Source organism: Aptenodytes patagonicus, chromosome Z (assembly GCF_965638725.1).
Source record: "Aptenodytes patagonicus chromosome Z, bAptPat1.pri.cur, whole genome shotgun sequence".
Taxonomy (NCBI): Eukaryota; Metazoa; Chordata; class Aves; order Sphenisciformes; family Spheniscidae; genus Aptenodytes; species Aptenodytes patagonicus.
The window spans coordinates 17986041-18007741 of NC_134982.1; the positions used below are offsets into that span (position 1 = coordinate 17986041).

Consider the following 21701-nt stretch of genomic DNA (forward strand, 5'->3'; position numbering starts at 1 on the left):
AAAGGAAGCTGACCACTGTGGTTTCTATGAAATGAAGAATTCCTACCTGGGGCCAGAGAGTGCAATGCAGCGTTTTGCAATTTTTTATGTCCTATGATAAACAGAGGTTCCACGCAGTCCAAGATGTAACTAATCTGGCAAACCCATCATTCTTGGAAAAGTAGTTCCACTCTAAAAAAGTGACTGTAAAAACTCAGCTGTGTAAGGCTCTGCATCTTGTATGTCTCAGTGGTTGTAAATCACATTTGTTCAAAGCACAAATTGTTTTTTTCTCTTCCAGAAACATGTCCAGAAGGCTTCCCTTGTGATAAGAAACTTCTGCTGTGTTCCTTTCGGCTTATGCATCATCCTCAGAAAGATGATTAATTTGAATCCATAGTTCCGAGTATGATATGTGAGCCAAAAGGAAAGTAGCAGAAGTTTATTGTAATACTGACTACTTGCAGCAAGCTTTAGGTATGGCACAATGACTCAGAGCTGACTCTGAACGGTAGTGGAGCACCTCACCTGGCTACCTAGATTCACTGAAGGCTAGTGTTAAAATGGCCATATAGTTACCATGGGTATCTGCTCAGTAACTGAGCATACAGCCTTGAATTTTGCGGCATGTACCCAAAAATGACTAAAGCCTCCTTTGATGTAGAGAGTCTACACCAAACTTGAGATACATAAACTTGCAGTGGTATGCAGTATACCACTGCTTCATGTCAATATTTAACCTCCTAATTAAATCAGATATTACCAAGGGCAGCAGTTCCTCTCTGGGGTTCTTCTTAGCCAGCTCAGATGTTGTTAACTACCACATGCTTCTGGCTTCAAGGTCTGTGGACTGGAAGGAAATGTTTCAAAATGCCATGAGTCTGTCCTCTGAAATGAGAAAACAATCTCAGTAACTAAGACTACTTTGGCCTATAGAAACCTCTAGGATGCCACTCAACCAGTAAAGCCAGAGTAAGCCTCTCTACTGCTCAGTTTTCAACCAGAAAGCACCTTTTATCCTCAAAAATGAAAGAAAGTTGATAACCAGTTTTTTGAAGCCTAATTGAAGTCACTGCATGAACGAAGAACAATGGCTGTAACACAATCCAGGCATGTCTGGAAGAAACACACAACCAGCTGAAGACTTGTCTCCTCATATAACGGTGTTTACAGGTATTAGCTCTCCTTCCTACCTTTAATTTTCCAGTATTATTGGCCCATAAACAATCATTGCGCACACACAAAATTGATTTGTAGCTGAACAAAATAGTTAATTCTCTTCAATGCAGAGTGAACATGCAGGGCCACGTTCAGCTTCTGTGCAAACAGTGACAGGGCATACAAAATAAGTATACCCTGGTTTCTGTATTACAGATGAGCATGCTGGGCTATAATCCACACAGAAGCATAAGAAAGATGCTTATATCAGCTTTAATTTTGCCTGTTGCACTGCTGCCACAAATGAAGACTGAGTTTTGGCTGTATAACCACAAGTTTGCTGACAGTTTTTGTTCTGGTTTCTAGCAGGAGACAGAAGGGAGTGCAGCCCAGCCTGCTGGCACCATAGAGTTAAGTGTGAGAGATAGTAAAGATACTTGTCAGTTGAGTGAACAGAAGAGGCTTGAGTGCATGCTGAAATAACACTGCCTGCGGAAGGAATTGGCAGTTTTACTTAACCATTTTCCAGCAGGAAGGACACTGTATTACCTGAGACATTTTATTGCCTTTTCCTTTTTCCCACTCCTTTGCATCCTTCTCTTTATCCCTTTCTTTTAACTAGAGGAGTGATTTCATGAAACTCCACTTCTCCTAAAGCTCCTTGTACAAGGGCTGCTCTACAACCTCTATGCCAGGAAAAGGCTCCGTATTAACAACAAAGAAGTGGTGGTGGTGAGTTGTGACATAGACCATTGGATCCAAGCTTGTTCAAACTAAGTGGCTGGTGCCAAGGGGGCAGGAGTAGTGGGCACAGATGGTGACAGTACAATCATACAATCATAGCATAATTTAGGTTGGAGGTGATCTCTGGGGTCTATTCAGTACAACAGCCCACTCAAAACAGGCCTAATTAGATAAGGTTGCTTAGGGCCATGTCCAGCTAAGTGTTGAACACCTCCAAGGACAGAGATCCTACAGCCTCACTCGGTTCTCATTCCAGTGTTTGTCTACCCTATTAGTAAAAAAAAAATTTCCTTTATATCTAATTGGAACTTCCTGTGTTCCAACTTATGTTCATCACCTCTCAATCTATTGCTGTGCACCAGCAAGAAGAGTCTGGCTCCACCTCATCTGTATCCTCTGATCAGGTATTCATAGATAGCAACAAGGCCTCCCCAAGCTCCCCCATCTTCTTAAGTATCCCCTTCATCTTAAGGCTAAACAAGCCCAGCTTGCTCAGCCTTTCCTTGTAGCTCACTTGCTCCAGCCCCCTGGATATCTTGCTGATCTTTTGCTGGACTTGCTCCAGTTGGTCAACGTTTTTCTTGCGCTGGGGATCCCAAAGCTGGACACGGTACTCCTGATTCAGTCCTGCAGGTGCTGAATTGAGGGGAAGGATCACTTCCCTCAGCCCGCTGGCTACTGCCTTGCTAGTACAGCCTGGCATGCCAATTGCTGACTTTGCCGCCAGAGCACAACCTTGGCTCATGTTCACCTTGTAGTCCACAGGATCCCCAGGTCCCCCAGCTCTTCTGCAAAGCTGTTTTCTACACAGCCGTCCCCCAGCCTGTAATGTTGAATAAGGTTATTCCAAGTTAGATGCAAGACTTTGCACTTGTTTTTGTTGACCTTTGCGAGATCAATGTCAGCCTATTTCTCCAGCCTGTTGAGGGCCCCTTGAACACCCTTGTCCTCCAGTGTATTAATTGCTCCCACCCCCCATATCCTCCCATGTCAATTGGGGGTGTTGGCAAATTTGCTTGGAGTCCAAATTCACCATCCCTGGAAGTATTTAAAAGACGTATAGATGCGGCACTTAGGGACATGGTTTAGTGGGCATGGTGGTGTTGGGTCGATGGTTGGACTCGATGATCATAGAGGTCTTTTCCAACCTTAATGATTCTGTGATTCTATGCACTTTGTCCCACCATCAGTGTTAATGAAGACATTGAACAGTATTGGCCTGAATAGTGATCCCAAAGGGATGCTGCTAGTTACTGGCTGCCAGCTGGACTCTGCACCAGTTCCACAACCCATGCAATGGGTGCACGCACTACTTAAACAGCCTTAAAAGGCAGGTAATCACTGTAAATGGCCTGTTTTTGTCCTGGAGAAGAGAGTGAAAATTCAAGCTGGACTTGGGAAGACTAGAAAAAAGGCTAGTGGATAAACTACTTAACGAATAATCTTATGCAGAACAGATGCACCAAAGCTGATGGGCTGGTACTGCAGTGAGTCTGTGGGAGCAGAGCTGAAGAATCTTTGGTTGTAGTGCTTGGTAGAATGTGAGATTTCTTTACTCTGGCCCTTAAAGAAATCCCTCTCTTCAGTTCTATTGGGTAAGGGGTTTTTTTGTTGCATATAAACACTATTCTGTAGTGCCAACAGGAAATATAAAAAATAAAGGTAATAATTAAAACTTATGCCTAGTGATGGAACTTTAATCTTAGTGTATGGTATAATCTTAATATATGATATAAATGAGGGTTCTAGATACTACTTGCTGAAAAAAATCTAAAATAAAATGTCTAAAGTATTATGTTTAATATTTTCATAACTGGTTAACAGCTTAAGATTAGGAAATACTTTTGGCTAAAACATTTCCCTGCACCTAAAGTTTAAAAGCAATAGTTTTGATTCCCAACATTCTTCTGCTGGCTGAAAAAGTGTCCCATCACCCATTGAGAATGGTAGTGCATCCACGTAGCAATGGCTGGAGATCACAGATTGTTGTAACCAACTGAACAACCAACGTGTATTCTTTGCACTCAAGGTGTAGAAGGCTGGGCTGCATTGCTGTCTGCATAAAAGCCCATGCAGGAGATTTAGATATATGTAGATAACTGAATATGCTTCAGTTTTGTTATATTCTTTATCATTTAGTTTAATTTTTTTCTTTGCACGTTACTGAATAGCTTTCCGTCATTTTGCTGTAAGGGCATATCTTCAAAGTGCTAGTACCAATAAACTTTTAACAAATTTACATGATGTTTATTGAGATAAGATGTTCCATCACAAAATGCAATTTGTATGAGTGTTCTTAGATGTTAATGGTTAAATGAATTATACCTCTTTTCCTACCCATACTCATTTGTTGTAGGATGGTAAGCATAGTCACTAGGTAGTATATTTATTTATCCTAGACTTGCTGTTACTCTCTATAGTGAGCTCTCCTTCCCCCAGCTGTAGTGTTAAAACAAAACTTGATGTACAAACAGATAGAATTCAATCATATTCTGGATATTTTCTTCTAGATGAATTTCAAAATAATGCATGCCTCTGTTTACCCCTAATGTTTGTAGGACATCCTATGAAGCAAACAAGTAACCTTTTCTGACTAGTCTCTGGCTGCCAAAGACAGGTTTATCATAGTTTTGTGGTGTTCTGTCATGATTTGTTGCCTTTCACCACCAGTACAGTGATGTTCTGGCTTCACTCCCAGAAGCCAATAAACGACTTACAGGATGTGCAAAAAAAGAAATGGGAGATAAGCCACAGCACATTGGCCACAGCAGATAAGGAAGATAGAGGAATATGTGGGAGGGTAAGATGTGGTCTAAGTTAGAACAAATCTTTGGAAGAAATATCTTTGGAAATCTTATATGCTGACTATGCTGTGTCGCAGCCTCCACCAAGTCCTGATCAGCAGTATTTTTTGTGGTTTCCATCTAAGTTATTTGGACCCACTCACAGTAAGCTTGCTTCAGCCTATTATGAAGTTTAATTAGCAATGTTGATAAAGCTTGTGCATATTTTCCGTGTTCATAAAAGTAATTGTTAGACACAGAGTGCAATGCCAGTATAACAAGACAAAAAAAAAAAAAGAATACTACAGCATTTTTAAATATACAAAAAGTGCTAAAAGGGTGCACTGACAAAAAGTGCCCAGAATACCCATCAGTTTTGTGATTTTCCAGACGCTCTCTCTTACACTCTTCTAGGAGGCCCAGCTCTGATATCAACAGAAGCAACCAGCAAAGTGGGTCTATCTGCTTTCAGTTCTCAAAATAAATGAAATAAATTACCTAAAAGAAGTCATATATTTGTGATGGAAACAAGAGAGATTGATTTCTCTTGTTCCTCCTGCTCTATTGCTACCTTCAAGACAGAGCTGCTTGGCAGCCTTAAATAGGACATGACATGTTGTCATCTTTCCTCCCCTATCCCTTTCATGTCCTTCAGGGAATCTCCACACAAATGCCTTATTTCAAGGAAATAATTTTTTTCTGCCTCTGGCACTTCTCTTTGCCTTTCTTCTACTCATTGTTATTGTCACTTTTGCTCTTCTCGCTGCTCTTTGGCAATAATATCAGTATGTCCCATTACTATTGAGAAGCTCCCCTAAACATCTGAGAAAAAAAAAAATAGAGAAAAATCATTCCACTTGACAGAATGTATTTTATCACCTATCACAGCTGAAATTATGAAAAAGCTGTTCTAGAAGACGGAGAAATTTCTGTATGTTCCAGATATTTGGTATCTTTGTCTTGCACAGGACTATTAGGGACAGGATAAGAGAGCAAACAGTGACCCAGAAGAGTGCAGCAATAAACAATACATGACCTCATTGACAATCATGGACCTGAAATAGCCAGCATAATCGGGACCATGACATATGGTGCTCTGTGCTCTGTGCTATCATCTTTTGTAATAACACTGCCTACACTATGGAAGTTCACCCCAGATACGTCAGTTTTTGCCAGCTATTAACAATGCCAACTCTCTTTTTCTTAGCAAGCTGTAAAATAAATGGCAAAAGACCAGTTAAAAACATGTCTCCTCTTTCACAGAATACTTGACCATAGTAGACCCGAGCAAGAAAATAAAGGTTATAAAGTATTCATGTTCTCCAACTCCAAATCTGAGAGATGTTTTATGTGAGACATTTTCATCCAGATTAATTCAGCTCTCATAGAAACCGGAAACACAGCTGCAACGCTTACTTATAGAAGATCAAAACCTAAGGGATTCATAAAGTCACAGATCCTTCTTTTTTTTAAATTTGGATTTGTTATTCTGGGAGATTTAAATATATACAAATAAAACAGGAGATTAAAATCCCAAAGACAGTTTCTCACTTTCTGGCTTAGCGGTTATCTTTGATCTAACCCACACAGTAGATTACACAGTGTTTAGGGGCACATACCATCTTCAGTCATGTATACAGTGGTGAACAAATGATTTTTTTTCCACTGTCTGAAAGTTTGTTTTCTGATGTTATGTGAGAGCTGAAGTAAGATTATCATATGCTCTATAAAGGAAGTTTATTTCTCTATGTGCATTAGTTCAGTCAAGATTTTGACTTGGAGTTCTGAATTGTGTCCACATCTTTTTGTCTTGCAAAACAGACATGAACAAAAGCAAAAACCTTGAGCTGTCACATCTAGAATCTGATTTGTCTGGTGGATCTGATGAACAACTTCTTGCTACTGGAGGAAAAAAAGATGTCCAAATCATCCTCTTGGATTTTTCCACGGTATTCACCATTTCTGCCCAAGGCACCATTATCTGTGATATAATACCAAAGATCCAAGTGAATCATTAAAATTACTTGAGCCCTTCCTGGAGGAAGGCATTAGCATCATACCAGTTGGTAAAATGCACACAATGCATTTCCTTTATTGGTTTTTTAAAAAAAAAATTCTAAATCTTTTTTGAATATCAACATACAGGTATCAGCTAAACTGAAATACAGTTGAGATACATCACTGGCTCCAAATATTGGTACACGTTTCTGTTGCCAAGATGACTTAGCACAGGATGAAGACAAATCATAAGCAGAAAAGGTATTGATTGGCAGATTAAAAAAAAGCAAAGTTTGCAATGACAGTATAATCTATTTTCTCATAGAGGATTCAGATGTGAATTGATCAGTCCAGGTCATATTTAGGAATACTTACGGTTCTTTGTAAGAGCACCTCTAATATTGTCCCTCTTCTCTCCTTACCTAGAAGATTTGCATGTTGCAGTGGACAATGACCTGGCATCAGTTACTGCTCACACTGCCTCTTGGCTGGACTAGAGGAACCGATATAATTGGACATAAATCCTCCAGCACTTAGAAAAAACTAATTAATATAAAATGCTGCAGGCATCTCCTCAACAACGCAGACTATACCTCTGGTGTAACAAGCACAGCAAACCCATTTTTTATGTTGACTTTGCAGAGAAATAAAAAATGCAATTAAAAAAGAGCCTGGTCTAGAATCCCAAAATGGCTAACTGTCCACAAAGAAGACTGAGATCTGCAGTTATTGCCCTCTGATACACAGGAACTTGTCTTATTTCAAAACCAGATCACTATTTAAAACCCCTACACTGCAGCAACAAAACAGGACACAGACTGCACACATTTTGCTCCCTAAAGAAAAGGTGTAAGTACATCCATGAGCAATGGTCACATCCAGTGTACCACCCAGAGAACATCTCAGGTTTTGTGATGTCAAGTGCAATATTGCCTGTGTCTATGTAAACTGTAGAGTCCAGAAGTAGCTGACATTGGAGATGCACTTTCAGATTGGACCTCGGGTTTGTTGAGACCCATGTTTCACTATCAGAGTCCCTGCAGGTGCCTGCTGACTTTCCAGAGAAATGGTTTAAATACCTGCTTCCCTTTCGTGCACAGGCTAGTTTGGACTGGTTATAGACTTGGCATTTGGCATCTTCTTTTCTCTTTTGAGCTGGGGTTCTACTCAATCCAGATTTGCCAATGACCTTTCAGCAAGAACTAACTCAGTGCTGCACACTGTCTTCAAAGCAGAGTGTAGGGGGAACCATACTGCAAATCTGATGTGTAAAACTGGAGAATGGTAAAAAATAGTGTCTTCTGTAAGCAGGTGAAATAACATCAGATAACTGGAACAGTCTCAAGGATGGGGCAAAGTTTAGTTTCAGTTCAAATGTGCACTTGAGTCCGTCAATTCATAGGCCAAGGATCACCTGAGCCATGGTGTACATCTTAAATCATCTAATGGAGTTTGTAAATGTGGTTTTCATTCTCACAACTTGTAACTTTTTAAACTGGGTGCACATACACAGAGCAGTATTTTAAAATATATATGGAAGATACACAGGTAGGTTTAAAATCAATTCATTTAGTTGAATACTCTGCTTGTCTACTATCACTGTGTTTCTCTTTCTATGTTTCCTATATCTTGACCTGAAAAATTCACTGCTACCCTAAGTTCTTAAGATATTGCACGTTAAGATATTGCATGTCTTCACAGAGGTCAGGGAGATGTAACCATGGACCAGAAATTACACCACCTGCCTGTATGACCCACCACACCAATCAAGCAGGTGATTCAAATTGCTAAGTATGCAAAGGAGCACTGATTGTTGGTAAAAATGTATAGATTCAAGATTCACATGTATTTCTCAGAAGATATGGTCTAGGGCAATTTTAACACTCTTACTCTTCCCTGATTAAAAAAAAGAAGGAAAGGGAAAGGCCAAATCCACTAAACAAATAAATGTGCACACCCAATTCTTATAGTGTGTTCTAGACTGTACCAGATAATGCTTGTAGCTCAGACCCATCATTTCTAAACAAATGCTTTCTGTTGCTATCTTGTAACATTTTTTTGTGTGAGCAGAGGACTTTGGAACAGCAGAAATTACTAATGTCACTGCATATTCCCAGACCAGTTGAATTGCAGGTTTGTTTAAAAATCGAACGTCTTATTTTTAATAAACAAAACATTTTTCTTCACTGGACAATGTCACCTATAAAGTAGAAGAGAACTCACATGGATAGAAATACTGAAGTCAGTGTGAGAACTCGTGAGTAAATTTTGAAATTAGAAATATTAAGCTTAACTCTTAATGACATGCATCAAGACATGAAAGTTTGCTGTTTAAAATAAAATTTACTTTGGTTCCAGTTCTGCTGCCGCTTTTTAAATTAAAATTAAATTAAGGTAGGAAGTAAGCTGAGGTAGATATAGAAATTAGAAATGGACAGATTTTAAAAATATATACAGTGGTGTGTAGGTACATATTGATATCATATACAGTGATATGAAATATAACTTAAAAAGAACCCTTTGTTTCTTTTGATTCTGTGCACAAACATGTATGAAATAATAAGACTGGACAAAACAGCAAAGTATACCCTGTGAAGTGGTCAAACGTAGACAGGAGAACCAAATTTTGCTGCTAAACAAGAATTTTCTAGTACAATGCTGGTCCTTTTGGAAATCATTTCATTAACTACAATTAGACTGGAGCTATATCTTAGTAATGAAAAATAAAAAAAAAAAATTAAATACCACTGAAAAGAATTCACAATACACTTAGGGTGCAATTTGAAAATACAACTACTCATGCTTGCTTAAAAACACAGTTTATCAACTAGGATTATATTGATCCTACTGAATTTAATGCAAAAAAAAAAAATTACTATTGGTTTGAATGGACTATGCTTTTTCATTTAAATGACCTAAAATGTAATTGATAAACACTACTTTCACATCAATGTTCCCTTGAAATCTCAACTATTATACACAAGTTCAGAGGTACATCATCTGGGAGTGGCACACATAGTAAGATAAATCGAAAATATGACAGAACACAGTTTCCTTAAGTTACACGAACAACTACTTGGGATTCTCCCCCAGGATATTTAAAATTTTATATATAAGCAAACTTCAGTTTCAAATATTTATACTCAAGAAATATTACACGTTAGTGTTAATGGCTTAAATGAGAGTTTTGTGGGGAAAATGTTTTTAGCACAATGAATTCCTCTAATCTACAGAGGAAATACAGCTTAGGAATTGCTTGAGTAAATCAGGTAGTATCCTCAGATTTCTAAGCCGTCTTTTCCCTACAGTGCACATAATTACTCAGGCAGTTTTTCCCCACCTCCCCATACTTAGTGCATATCAATTCTGGGGCTAAGAACAAAGAAAAGAGAAAAGCAAACAGTTCTTCTTTCATGGTAAAGCAAAACTTGCTCAGTTATAAAGATATTGGAACAAAAAAAAATTCATGGCTTTATTTTTTATATATTTTCTTCAATTTATTAATAATCTTTTATATATATTTATTTATGGCTTTGAGCAAAGACAAAAGAAAAAATCTAACTCATCCCTGATCATACAGTTATTGTAAGATTCAGATCTACAGTCTTCCCAGCAGCAGTAAGATCCAACCTTTTTCATTAATACATTTCATCCTGTACAGATGTGAGATTTCATGCTTATGGGCTTACTTATGTACAGAGAAAATAGGTCAGTTCTGAAACTAGCAATGGACCTTTATATTACAGGAATGTGAGTCATTTGTTTCTTAATCTAAGTATATATACATTCATACATACATATACATATACGTATATAATTTTATACCCTGTACCATTTTTTTTAATTAACATACAAATCCTAGATATTGTCCACTCTATTACAAAGTCATTAAAAATTATTTATGGTTTCACTGAAAGACCATGTGAATTAATATTTCTTCATAGTGCTTAAAATAAAATAAAAATATATATAAAAATATTTTGCTACTAACCCCATTAACTCCTATCAAATGTAAACCTTAAACAGTTTGAAAGATCAGTATATGATCTTAATTAACTGACAGGATTTGTTAGTATTAAAATAATATAAGGGGTATTGTACTGATAAATAAATGGTCTTGCAGCGTATCCATAATGTTCCAAACACTTTTAAACAATCACTTCCCCATATACTACTCTGGACCACTTAAATTAATGGCAGCAGCATGTTAATGGGTTAATTACATCGATTTTTACTGGTGAGTGGGAGTCAGCAAAAACTGGAAGATTTTTAAAATTTGTATTTGATGTACCACTTTAGTAAAAGGCATAACAGGCAGCATGGGTTCAAGCTCTGTCAGCTTTAGAATATTTACTTGGCTCTCAAGTACATATGGATTCACTGCATTACGTAGTTTGTGATGTTATTTAATTTTTCCATGCATCGTTAAACTCAGCATTAATGGGAAAAGAACTCCTTTGCATTCACTTCCTTAACATGAGTCAGCTGGGTTTTAAGGAACAGAATAAAAGCTTGTATCATATCCATAATGCTGATTTTTCAATGAGTTAAATTATGACACATTTAGTTTCAATCTCTATTTAATGTGACAAATCAGGCACAAATGATTATGAAAGAACTTTTTTTTGTGGATAACGTGAAGGTTTGAGCAAACAAAACAAAACATTCACAAAACAGTATGCTTTAACCCTGCTTTCTGTCACCATTTCCTTTCTGTTTTGAAGACATAAAAAATAATAAACCTCATACCTATGGGCTATGTTTGACACTACATGCCTTAGGATATACTATCCATTTAATTACAATATACACAGAGCAAATCGTGCATTTCCAGACAGACTTGATGCTATATTATATTTATTTTTGTAAATTAACACCACAGTCAACTACAAAACTACAGTGAAGACACAGAAAGCATCTGAAAGCCTAAATCAAGCTGTGGTTTACAAATAATCCTTTAAATGAAAAACCTCACTTCTAGGCTTAAACCAGAGATTCAAAGTCAGCATTATAGGAATTTTAAGGTAGACACAACTAATGAATGGTTATCATTTTCTAAGATACTGTAAAGCCTTTTCCTACAATAGCTGACCGAACCTATTTTTATCATCTTTTTTTTTTCCAAAGCATGCATGGAATATTCTCAGATGCTATTGAGGGCAAGGAGAAGAAAAGTGATGGTATTAGTGAAGTACAAGCAGTTTGCAGGATCAAGCGTACAATTTTGCATAAAACATTGCATGTAAAAGTAACATTGTAGGTTTTAAGCCATTGCATTACAATTTAACAGTTGTGTTGCACTTAGCTTTAACAAATTTTAAAAGTGTAAATTCTGAAGTGAAGAGCAGAACCTAAATTCCTAAACAAAGACCTTGCAATGGTACACCACAGAGCAGCTATTTTTGTTTGGGTCTAAAAAGTTATTTACAATGGCAATATTTATAGTCTTTGTAAAAGTCTTTAGCAACATGAAGATCGAAGTCCACCCAGTTTTCTGAAACAACAGAAGGGTTGACATGTCGTGAGGTTACAACCTACAACCTATCCAGAGGAGTGCTAGTGCCAGCCTTTCAACTGCAGTTTGCAATTTTTTTCTTTTCCAATCTAATTCCCAGTGGTAAGTGCTAACATATGAAATGCAATGGGAAATAACAACTGAATTCTTCACGAGAAATTAACAATGTGTATGCAATAAATGAAATAGTGAAGGTTTCAGAATATCACTTGGTCAGTGCTATGTTAGTTAGATTGATATTTCTCTTTTTTTTTTTAATATACTTGTTTGAAGTTTGTTATTGTGTTGACAATTTTCCCATGAAAATAGCAAACCTCATAAACAGAGGAATCTGTTAGACTGATTTTAAAGTTGACACGTTAAAAATAAGTAATATTACAGCTGAATTTAGACTTCTTTAATGGTTGCAAGAAAGGAAGACATGAATTCAAACAAGTTTTTTTAATTCCTTTTTTTTTTCTGAGATATATATTTTATATATATGTAATTTTTACATTCGTTACGTAGGGCAAAGCTGTCTAAAGTATTTTTCTCATAGTAGACTGCTGGGGTACATTAGGAAACAGGCTAAAACAGTTCCGGGGACGGTGCTTGGTTCGTTACAAGTCTGTTGGTCACAGTTACCAGGGTTCATAAGTTTGACGCAAACCGCGGTTTGTCTCCCTCGGGCTCTGTGCTTAAGACTGTGGAAGAATCCCTTTGCAGGGGGGCTGGGGGCGGCGCGGCACCCCGGTTCGGGGGGATGGCTCCCGAGGACATCTGTCGGAACAGTGAGACCCGCTGGGGGACGCTGGCCCGGCCAGCCGGGGGCACACCGGGGCCAGGGGCGGGCTGCGGGAGGGAGGCGAGGGACTCCCCCACGGTGGGGTGAGGCCTGGCGATCAGGGTGGAGATCTCGTGGGGCAGGGAAGGCTGCGACGCGGAGAGGGGCCGCACCTCCCGGGTCAGGTTGGTGTTGTGGAGGGCCTGGGTGCTCTTGTGGACCTCATTCTTCTGCGCGGCCCCAGGGGGCTGTTGGGGCACCTGCGGCTGCTGCTGCATGAGGGAGAGCTGCGAGGCCGTCGGCGAGGCGTACTGGAAAGTTCGGCTGGCCAGAGGGCTCTGTACGGGAGGGCTGCAGACGGCAGTGGTGTAGGAGCAGGGTGAGAGGATGGCGGCCTGCTGGGGCGTCTGCGTGCTGGGCGAGGGGGAGTGCAGGTTTCCATGAGACATACTGCTGGCGGTGTACACGGGAGGGGACTGCGTCCTGACGCGCGATGTCGAGGCAGAGGTGCTGGAGTTCAGTGCAGGCATCTGCTGCAAGCTCACTGGGACGATGGTCTGCACCATCTCCCTGTCGTGCTTCACAATCTGCTTCAGGATCTCATTCTCCTGGTTGTTGAAAACCCCGGTGTTCAGGTCCTTCTGGAACTTCTGCAGGAGGATCGAGTTCTTTTTCCCTTCACAGAGAGGCAGAAGAGTTAGCGAGCCTGACATGCAGGGGCAGACCCCCGCTCTGATTTTGTGTTTCAGCCGCCGTCACCAAGGGCTGTATATTGTAAAAGCCTCAGCAAACACTGGCCTGAGCAGGGGCCACAGCTCGGTGGTGAGCCCACTGCAGCAGGCTGTGCCACACCAGGCACTGCCACAGCAACTCATGCTGGCAGGTAGCTCCCAACAGCTGGCCTCCACACACACACGGTCCCCCCTCTCTCTGCACCAGCATGGCAGGCTTTCATAATGCCACTGTGCTCAAAGACACCTGGACTTTCTGTGCCTCTTCACTTGTAGTGTATTGCTATTACTACAATTATTCTGAAAATGTAACCATGGTAATTTACTGAACAGGGTGGAAAGAGCCATCGGGCTCTGCACGTATAACATCTTTCTCTTTCGTTGCAAAACTGTCCTAATTTCCACTAAACTGTTACATAAGTTATAAATACACCTGCCATTTAGCACATTCCCTGGAACTAATTATTAGACATTAGTAACCAGTGCCCACTAGCTTGCAAGAAATCATCTTTTTAAATGTTTGTGAACTAATATGAACTCACGGATAACGTGACACCTGCTTGCACAATAAAGCCTGCTGTACACTGTGTCCTGATGTCTGCTTGATGACTCTCAATGTCTGCAAGATGTAGACACAATTCTGTGTCATCAGTCGCACAGGAACACAATTGCACTCAATTGTTTCTTTTTTTGATAAAATAGTTCACATTTTATCTTTTGTCTTGTGTAGATTTCATATTGCAAACACAGCACTTCAGATAGGATTGCTACTCTAAGAGCAGACTGGACTTTACTACAAATATTATTTAAGCACATAGTACTTAGAGTTGGACTATATTTCCAGAGAGTCTTGACAGACAAATTGTAAGAGATTACGAAGTCTTGATAAGATAAATTAATGCACTGAGTGCTCATGATCTGCAAAATACTAAAACAGGTCTATTAAATAGTAGAAACCTGTATACCTGTATTTAATTTCTTTACTCTTGCTATATTAAAGAAAACATGCTTTCTTCCAAATCACATCTTCAGCTTAGAATAGACAGCACAACGACACTGCCCTGCAATTCCTTCCGTATTCACTTTGAAGAAACTGCAGACGTAACTGTATTGAGAAAGAGTGATGTGGGGAAATCCTTACACTGGAGTTTTCTTGTGAAGTTGAGGAAACACCATCAAACAGGATAAATGATCTTTTATGCATAGCTGCATGTTAAAACCAGTGTCAATAATGATGATCAGAGTGCAATTCTCCCAACCAAAGACCATATATTTTACCTAGTATGTCCTATTAGAGAGGTCCAGAATGTCTGGATGCACAACAGCAGACTTCGCACACCCTGTTTTGATAATCTGCCATATGCTTCTGCCTTTCACTTAGATACTGTTGGCCTGCTTTTCTGATTGCAAGCAGATCTGAGTAACGCCAGTGTGCAGCCATCAATGCTAGCAGTGCCCATGTTGTGAGGAAAATGAGAGCACTGCTGCAAAGGATTAATTCACTTCAACAAACATGGGGTTTGTGAGTGCTGAGGGGCTTCAGCTCTTCCCAGCATTATAGATGTCATCTGTAAACAATTTATGTAGGAAAACGTCATCTACTGCTCATGAAACAGCATAAACCCTATCAAGTGCTGAGGGCAGCAAAAAAAATATACAGGATTAGTAAATAATACTAATGATAATTAAAGTATACAAAATACTCAGAGGAGTATGAGAGCTTTCTAAAACTCAAAGTTTTTTGTTATTTAAAAGTGAGATTGCAGAATTTCTTGTCTGGACACATCTTATTCATAGATCAACAGAACATTTACTGCAGTGTAACAGAAACAAAACTTGTAAGAAGGGTTTAATCTGAGCATTTTATCCTGCAACTCAAGGAAAAGAAAAGGTAAGAAGGTTTTAAGAATTCCTAATATGAAAAAAAAAAAAATACCTATCCTGTCAAGTCTATCAATTGCCACCGTTTCAAAGGCCCTTCTCATCATGGGGTACTCTTCCAGAACCTCGTTGAAGTTGTCCACCGAGAGGGAATACAGGCGACAGTATGTGTCTGCTCGTACACTGGCAGTTCGACGGCCCTTAGTCAAAAGGCAAATCTCTGGGGAGAGAAGAATTCAACACACACAGAAAAGAAAGAAGTTAGTGAACCATGTGAAACTTAAAAGCTAGGCAGTGACTCAGTGCTAACAAGTAACAACTCAGTACTCAGCAGCAATTTTTCTATTGCTGTTTAGGTAAGGTTGCAAGGACAATTCTGAAGGGGCTTGATTCTATTTTTGCTACTCTGAAAAAATAACTAATGTCCTTTAAGGGCCCTGCTTATACGTTTTCTTGGACTTGACTCTGATTTTACCAAGCCTTTTTAAAAAAATTCTTCAAGTTGTAAGAAATGATCCATCAGCTGCCCAACACAGCTTGCTGACTCAATTAACCCAAGTGATTCTATTGATTCTACAGGAAGAGGGTTACTGGCTAAAGGCGAAAGTCAATGTCCGGGGCTTGTAACAGCAAAACATATGGGGTAGAATATTTTTTTTTTCATAGTAAAATGCAAAAAAATAAAAAGTCAATTGCAAAAAGAAGTGTTTGAGTTGGTCCCATTTTCAAGCTGGGGAATAAGAACACACTTAGAAATATAAACAATTCTTGGGCTCAGGCAGGGTGAGAGATAGTTTCCCTACCCAGTTCTAGCAGTCAAGAGCAGTGAGTTTGTATTTGTTCGTATTTAAACACTAGCTAGGAAACCGTCTCCTACCCTGCTTGTGTGTCTATCACAAATGATCATTCTCAATCTCAATCAACTACCATTCTCAAGTGTGGAAAACCAAATATTCTTCATTAACAAAAATAAAGACTTCTGCAGGCTTTACTTCAGATCTATAAAGAGCTAGCATAGTTCTTTCTTTTTCTGTATGTTTATAACAAAATACATTTTTTCTTAATCTAGAATATAAAGAATCTTGATGTTTTTTTGTCTCATACTACTTGTTGAAGAATTTCCATATGACACCTAACCCTGAAGGCTTAGGGGCTAAGATGTTTAAATAATAGTGGATAGATCAAAGTAAATTAACATGGGACCAGTACTAACACAGAATGCACTTAAACCCCAACAGCTTTGGGGAGAATGTATAAAGATTAATGGGTATTGTGATAGTCTTGACCTAAGGTCCCTCACAAAACTTGATGCCCATGAAATAATGACAGTTTACTGTAAAGAGCCAGCCAGGTCAAACAGAAGTCAGTCCTTTCCTCTTCTATACCATAGCTCACCCTGACCCCTTCTCCTTTGATTGAACCCACTGCATTTTAGTTACAAGAGTGAGAAGGACATTTTGCCCAAAGGGAGCAGTTAAATGTAGTGAATGCCTGCTCCGTTTCCTACAATACATGATTGAATTTATAGATAACTTAACTAGCTGGAAAATCTGTGTGACTCTTGATCTTCAGCTTTCTTCACTTAAAATTGCTGCAAACAATATTAGAGACATAAGGAGGTGTCTTCTGCTACACTTAACAAATAAAAGTACTTGAGTTTAAAAAACATCACATGCCCAAAACAAAACAAATGTTGACTATGGATCCCAACCATTCTGAAGAGTGTAAAAAAAAAAAAAAAAAGGAGAAAGACCCACTTTAATCATTATTAATCTAGAACACTGTATTTTAGATTACTTCAACAAGAAGGATGGGAAGAAACCGTAAGAGACAATGTTAGATTTCATCACAGGACAATGGGTCCATGGAATTAATGGATATTACTGCAATAAATACAATTATTTTTTCCCCTTCTTTCATCTTCTATTATTCTTGTCAAGTAAGCGGAATGGAAAGAATCACTGAAAACTATACATTGTATTCTGCAGATCCTGTAAGCCCACAACTTCTGGTTGAAGAACATATTTTTGGAAGGCTCTTAACCATAATAGAGTCGTCTACTTAGATAAGATAATAAAGGATAGGTAAGAAAGGATAGGTATGACAAATGTCCCAGCACCTAGAAACTGATCAGGGAGTGCCACCATGGAGCCTGCCTGCTCAGGAAGCAGGGAAAGCTTCGTGTTCTCGGCTCCAGTTGAATGGTCTCATTCAAAAGATGAACTACAGCCTTATGACAGAAAAAGTACCATGTGATGAATACTCATGTAATGCATTTCCAGCAATGTTTATTGATTGATTAGAGTTGTATTATAGTCACTGATACATCATCTATATTGCTTTGTTATATGTATCAACAGCATCATTTGTACTCTGGCCACAAGACTGATGTGCTTGTTAATTGTACGTGTTCTGCATTTAAGTTCATTTCATCTATTAGCTATTTGTTTGGAACAAACTCTCAAGCATAATAAGACATAATATATGAAATCTCATTTACTTGGAGCAGAGAGGAAGAACACACAATGTCAAAATGTGTTCCCATCAAACACTTGTGTTCTTTTAAATAAATCAAAGTAATTTTTTTTTTTACAAATAAATAAACAACAGATTTCATGAAGAGAACAAAGTAATTAAAATATCCATGATATATTTAAAATGAGTCTTAGTGGCATCAAGTACACCAGGTGCCCTCAACAATTATGCTCTCCTTGATGTTCAATTGATTTAAACAGACTATGAAATACAAACAATAGCACAGGAGTGTGCAGTGAAACACAAAGGGCACAGACTATTTTCAAACAGCTTGGACAAACAAGGTTCTCCATTAGCATAAAAAGAAAGCGGCGGCAGCATATTACTCACTAATACTCCCATCTGTGGTTGGCATGGTGCACTGCCTTCATGCTGACACTTTCAAAGTGTCAAATACTTCTATCTTTCCTTTCCAAACAAAAGAACATCTTCAATTCCAATTAATAATTATGTATTAGGCTACAATGAACCCGTAATTCAACTATTAATGCAAGTTTTACTTTAATTATTTAATGTCTTTGGACAACTGTTCCCTAGAACATTCTGAAACAAATGTCAATCACTGCACTAATGAAAAATGACTATTTGAAAGCACTAAACAATGCTAAAAACATTCATTTGTTCCTACAGTCCATATTTAATACAAATGTAATTACTTTGTCTGTGAAAATCACAATTTGTGTTCTGCTAGCATCAGATCTTTCCTACAGAACAATGCAGCTCTCAAAAGAACATGGGAAAGGGCTCAAATACAAGGTACTTTCTGCTGTCAAGGCAGTGACTAAAAAGCGCAATAATAAAAATTTATAAGCTAAGCCTGTTATGAAGGTTATAATTATAATAATCAAAACTGATCACCAATATATCAGTTGCACACATACATGGGACACAGTTTAGTGGTGGACTTGGCAGTGCTAGGTTAACGGTTGGACTCAATGATCTTAAAGGCCTTTTCCAACCAAAATGATTCTATGGCAGTATTTCAGCAAGAACATCAGGTTCAGTTTTTGGAACACCATGAATTTCTAAAGAAGCTTGCACATATCTGTATCTCGTAAAACAGGGGACGTGTAGATCGTATTTTATTATTGGATTGGTGTGACAGAACACTCTGGATAGGAAATTCTACATAGCTGAAAGACAGCACTAAGGAAGACTGATTCCAGGAAAACTTGAATGAGTTAAGCTGAATGACACAACCCATAGGATGACCTTTAAAGAATTAGGATTAGTAGATCTTCTGTAAGGGCCACAGTTTTGGCTCCAACTGAGATCAGGTTCATCGTTCTTGTGGACTGTATCGATATGCCACTGTAGGTGATAATTTTCCCCCTCCCACCCCTCCCCCTATGTGATTCCTAAACATTTTTTTCTTTAAGAAAATAACTGCTGGGGATGTGGAAGCAGTTCACCTCTAGCACCATTTGTGATGTTGCATTGCTTTCTTAGTCTTTGCTGGATGGGTACACAGATTGGCTACCCTAGCAATAATTTCCTGTTTCCACTTTATATAGACCTAGGAAAAACCCTTTTTTACTCTGGGTGGCAGTAAATTTTATCTGACAGTGTGGCACCTATCCATTAACCATCAGTTCATTTTCCATACAAATTATACTCCGGATGTAATTACTCAACTTTCTATGTCACATTAACATCTGACTAGAGATTGAAAAACTTCAAAAATCAAAATAACAATATAAAGTTGCCTTGCAAACAAAATGTGTCCACCAACAGATTAACTGTGTTGATAAAGGAAACAGTTGAGTCCAGTAGTTAGCTGGTTCATTAAATGACACCAAATCGGTCCTGTCTCCATAGAACATACTTCTTAGCTTAGGAAGGTATATAGTAATAGGTAGAAAATTAATACAATGAATTATTATTGTATGCACAGCTTTGTTTTGCAAGGACACAAAGACAAGAATTAAAGCAAAATTTCACTTTACTAGGTGCAGGAATTAATTTTTTGTAGTAATGAATAAATGAGTTAACTAGTATTTTAGCCAGATAGTGCTCTCCATATGAAAATCAAGTAAAAATAATTAGCAGTTTCTATGCATTTCTGAACTACAGCAGTTTATTAAGTGCTCTGTCCCCTCCAAAGCTGTAGCAGGTTTCCCATCATCTGTCAGACTCAACATTACAGGATCTAATGAAGTGTCCTTCCAGTTGAGGACGGCTGACTATTGCTTCAGTTCCTCAGCAGGAAACTTGTTTCATCTTGTAGCAGGCATACTCATTGCTGTGCAAATGGGCAAGCAGCTAGTCAGACCATCTGGATACTTTCAGCAGCAGAAGAAAGATGGAAAATCAAAGCAATTCAAAGGCTTGGGTCAGTCGGTCTAATGTATTTGGGAATGTTTTATGAGAATGGGACAGTAGATTAGAATATGGTTTATTTTATGGAAAGCAATAAGTTACTAAACTATTATAGACAAAACTGAGATGTACAAAAACTCTTTCCATCCACCCATCTTGTAAGTCTACAGAGTAAGTTTCCCACAACTACCAGGTTTAGGTTATTCTTCTTTTCTAACGTAACTCTTCATAACAGCAACACTTTGGCACGGTGCAAAGATCAATAGTTCTTGATTTCCTTCAAGCTACTGAAGTTGTCCAGTGACCAGAAACTAGCTAATGGGCACTTTCTTGGTCTGCCAGTCACAGGAAGGGACCTTCAGCTCGGAGCACTCTGCTCCCAGCTTTACAACAGGTAATGTGAGTGATTTTTTTTCTTTAGGAAAGAACTATCTAAACTTCAAGCAATTAAAAAATTACATCAGTAAGCTTCTAGACACCCCATTCTTTCAGAAATGGAGAGATTTCCTAGTTCCGTGTTGACTTAACCATCTCTAATACAGAAAACAGGGAGAAGCTGTTTCATATGATAAAAATGTGATTGCTTTAACACATACTTCTGCATTCCTGTCTCCTTTTTATTAAATTCTAGAAAATATCAAATGCATCTATCTATAATATTTTTTTCTAACTTTTTAATGTATTCTTTTTATCTTTCAATATATTATCACTAGTGCACAGTATGGGAAACCCAGGGATATGCTGCTTTTTGTTATAGATACTAAGATGACTAGCACCAGGTCTTATGATTAGTCAGAATGTAGCTTACACCAATTAAATGAGTTTCAGTAATCTATTTTCTAAAAAAAAAAAAAAAAAAAAAAGATTAAATGCTATGCCACATAGCTATACAGATTTTATTTTGCAGTTGTTTTACAAAACAGCATTTACATTCACATTAGTCATGACTGTGGAGGAAAAAAAAAAAAGAAGTGATATCCCTCAAATCCAGATCTATGGAGTGGATTGAAATGAAAAGGCTCAGGTAACACTTAGCTCTGAATTCAGACCTATATTTAAGTAACCTTAAAATATAGTCATGGCTCAACAGGAACATTCCTGCAGCAAAGGAGAGAAGTTAAGGAGGAAGGAAAATGGAGACAATTACTGCCTTTTACAGCCAAGTTTGTAATCTGGACTGTCCAAAAGAAAGCTACGCAAAAACTACACCTTTTCCCACCTTATTTACACTAAATATTGGAATTACAGACAAGACAGTTTGAGTTTGCCAGAGTGAGCAACAGCAGACACTGCCT

General features: G+C 38.4%; 1 protein-coding gene across 2 annotated transcripts in view; it reads right to left on the bottom strand.

Annotated features, from left to right (window-relative positions):
* Window positions 1-10171: 10171 nt before the first annotated feature.
* Window positions 10172-21701, bottom strand: part of HCN1 (hyperpolarization activated cyclic nucleotide gated potassium channel 1) — a 215197-nt gene continuing 203667 nt past the window's right edge. For both annotated transcript variants that reach the window (XM_076362698.1, XM_076362697.1), the window contains 2 exons: window positions 15608-15772; window positions 10172-13616 (listed from right to left, as the gene is read on the bottom strand). In XM_076362698.1, the coding sequence (XP_076218813.1) occupies window positions 12808-13616; window positions 15608-15772 (974 nt within the window). In that variant the 3' untranslated portion in view covers window positions 10172-12807. The remainder of the gene's footprint in view (window positions 13617-15607; window positions 15773-21701) is intronic.